Raw genomic sequence first — 2911 nt, forward strand, 5'->3', positions numbered from 1 at the left:
ATTTATTGTAGAGATGAGGTCTTGCCAAGTTGCCCAGGTGGGTCTTGAACCCGCGGACTCAGGCAATCCGCTCACCTCAGCCTCCCAAAGTGCGGGATTACAGACTGAGCCACCGAATCCGGCTATTTTTTGATTTATTGTAGAGATGAGGTCTTACCAACTTGCCCAGGCTGGTCTTGAACCCATGGGCTCAGGCAGCTTCTTTTCAATAAAATGAATTTTAATACCCTTGTAATTAAAACTATTTTTGTATTGAAATGTGCTATTGCTGAGAACTACTTTGTTCAGATAATAACAACAACAATTTTTAACATTTATTTATTTAGAACAAAAATGTGCCAGTTATTTTACCTAGTGAAGTACATAGATTAAATATATATAAATATATGTATATATTTTATTGACGAGGTCTTACTATATTTGCCCTAACTTGACTCAAACTCTTCCCACAACAGCCTCCCAAATAGCTGGGATTATAGATGTGCTCCGCCTTGCTAGATTTTAATTATTCCTCACAGCAACTCCATGAAGTAACCATTATTATACTCACTGGACAAATAAGGAAATTGAGTACATGGAGTACTTAATTCACTTAACCAAATTGACATATTTTGTGAATGATGGAGCCAGGATTTGAGCCTATTCTGTCTGAACTAAAGGCCAATTCTTTGCAATTCTGCCAGTTTGTGCATGTGAACCACACTTAGTTTACTAGTGAATGGATACAATGGAATATTATTCAGTTTTAAAAACAAAAGAAATCTTGCCATTTGCCATAGTGTGGATGAACCTGGAGGACATTATGCTAAGTGAAATAAGCTAGGCACCCAAAGAAAAATACCGCATGATCTCTACTTATATGTGGAACCTAAAGAAGTTAGATTCATAGAAGCAGTGAGTAGGAAGGTACTTACCAGGGATGGGGTCAGGGAATGGAGAGGTGTTGATCATAGGGTACACAGTTTCAGTTATGTAGGATGAATAAATTCTAGAGATCGAATGTACAGGATGGGGACTATAGTTAATAATACTATATTGTATACTTGAAATGTGTGAAGAAAGATCTTTATTTTGGGGAGTTGGAGTCTCACTCTGTTTCCTAGGCTGGAGGGCAGTGGCATGCTCACAGCCACCCCAGCATCAACCTGCTGGGCTCCGGCTATCCTTCTGCCTCAACCTTCCAAGCAGCTGGAACTACAGGTGCACACTACCACACCCAGCTAATTTTTAAAAATTTATTGTAGAGATGAGGTCTCACCAAGTTGTCCAGGCTGGTCTTGAATCCGTGGGCTCAGGCAATCCGCTTGCCTTGGCCTCCCAAGGTGCTGGGATTACAGACTGAGCCACTGAGCCTGGTCAGGAAAGGTCTTAAGTGTTTTTGATACACACAGGTAACCCTGTGAAAAGATGGACATGATGATTAGCTTGACTGTAATAATCAGCTCACTATGTATATGTTTATCAGAACATACTGTACACAAATACATATAATTTCAGTGTATACATTTTTTAATTAATGGAAGATGATGGCCATATGGTACCTTTAGATTACTATGAATAATGCCTATAAGTAAGCCTTTTCTAGAGATTCTGATTTTGAGTTTTTATTTACTTCTTTTCAGATCAAAGAGAGTGCATCACAGACGAGGGATGTTCTCAAACAGCATTTTAATGATTTAAAGGGAACCCTTGGGAAGCTCCTGGATGAGCGATTGGTGACCCTTTTGCAAGAAGTGGACACCATTGAACAGGAGACCATTAAACCACTAGATGACTGCCAGAAGCTCATAGAACATGGAGTTACCACTGCAGAGGACTTAGTCCGAGAAGGTAGGGGTCCAGGGAACCTATTAAATGTGCTTCATTCAGATTGTCATTCTGTTGATTTCTGAGAACACCAGCAGGCTTCTTGCCTTCTGTGGCGTGCTTAGGATGTCCCTACCTTGAGACAGTTTGTAATGTAGGATGACAGATATGCAGTAAGGTATCCCAAGGTAAATGCAATTGAAGGGTTAGTTACAATCATTTACAAAACAAGAAGGAATACATGATTTTTCTCATGTATTCTGTCATAATAGTATCCCTTTCACTGTTAACAGAACAATTTTAAGGTAAATTTGAGTCAATTCAAATATTTTTCAGAGTGTTCGTGGTTCGTAGAACCTAATTTTACTATTTATTTTATTTTATTTTTTTTAGTTGTTGCCTCACTCTTGCCCAGGCTAGAGTACAGTGATATGTTCACGGCTAACACAGCCTCTGCCTACTGAGCTCAGGTGATACTTCCACCTCAGCCTTGCAAGTAGCTGGAACCACAGGTGTGTGCCACTACACCTAGCTAATTTTTTGATTTATTATAGAGACGAGGTCTTGCCCAGGGTGGTCTCAAATCCCTGGTCTCAGGCAATCCTCTGCCTCCACCTCCCAAATTGCTGGGATTACAGGCATGAGCCACTGTGCCTGGCCTGGCTAATTTTTTGTTTTTTAATGTAGAGATGGGGTCTCACTGTGTTATCTAGGCTGATACTGAACTCCTGGCTTCGAGATCCTCAACCTCAGTTTCCCAAAGTGCTGGGATTACAGGCATGGCCAGTACTAATGTTTTCTTTGCATGCTAATTACGTTTTCATTTTATTTTCAGTGATAAGTGTTTATTTGCCACAGACAACATTCTTTTTAGCAGCACCACAGAATGTTTCCCTGGAGGCTTTGCATTTGGAAACAAACCCAGAAGCAGTTAAGCAGAGGTCAAGAGTAGATACTCATCACCCTGAAGACTGATCATTTGTTTCTATTTTAGAAAATAAATTCTTTTTTTTTTTGAGTTGGAGTCTCACTCAGTCACCCAGACTGGAGTGCAGTGGCGCTCCCGGCCACCGCAGCCTCGCCTGCTGGGCTCCAGCGATCCTTC

General features: G+C 40.7%; 1 protein-coding gene across 1 annotated transcript in view; it reads left to right on the forward strand.

Annotated features, from left to right (window-relative positions):
• CRLF3 (cytokine receptor like factor 3) overlaps window positions 1–2911 on the forward strand; it is a gene marked incomplete at its 5' end in the record, with an annotated part of 27569 nt that overhangs the window by 17986 nt on the left and 6672 nt on the right. The window contains one exon of the mRNA XM_021710808.1: window positions 1623–1830. Within this exon, the coding sequence (XP_021566483.1) occupies window positions 1623–1830 (208 nt within the window). The remainder of the gene's footprint in view (window positions 1–1622; window positions 1831–2911) is intronic.

The sequence above is a fragment of the Carlito syrichta genome, unplaced genomic scaffold (assembly GCF_000164805.1).
Source record: "Carlito syrichta isolate Samal-C Ts95f unplaced genomic scaffold, Tarsius_syrichta-2.0.1 Scaffold301559, whole genome shotgun sequence".
Classification (NCBI taxonomy): Eukaryota; Metazoa; Chordata; class Mammalia; order Primates; family Tarsiidae; genus Carlito; species Carlito syrichta.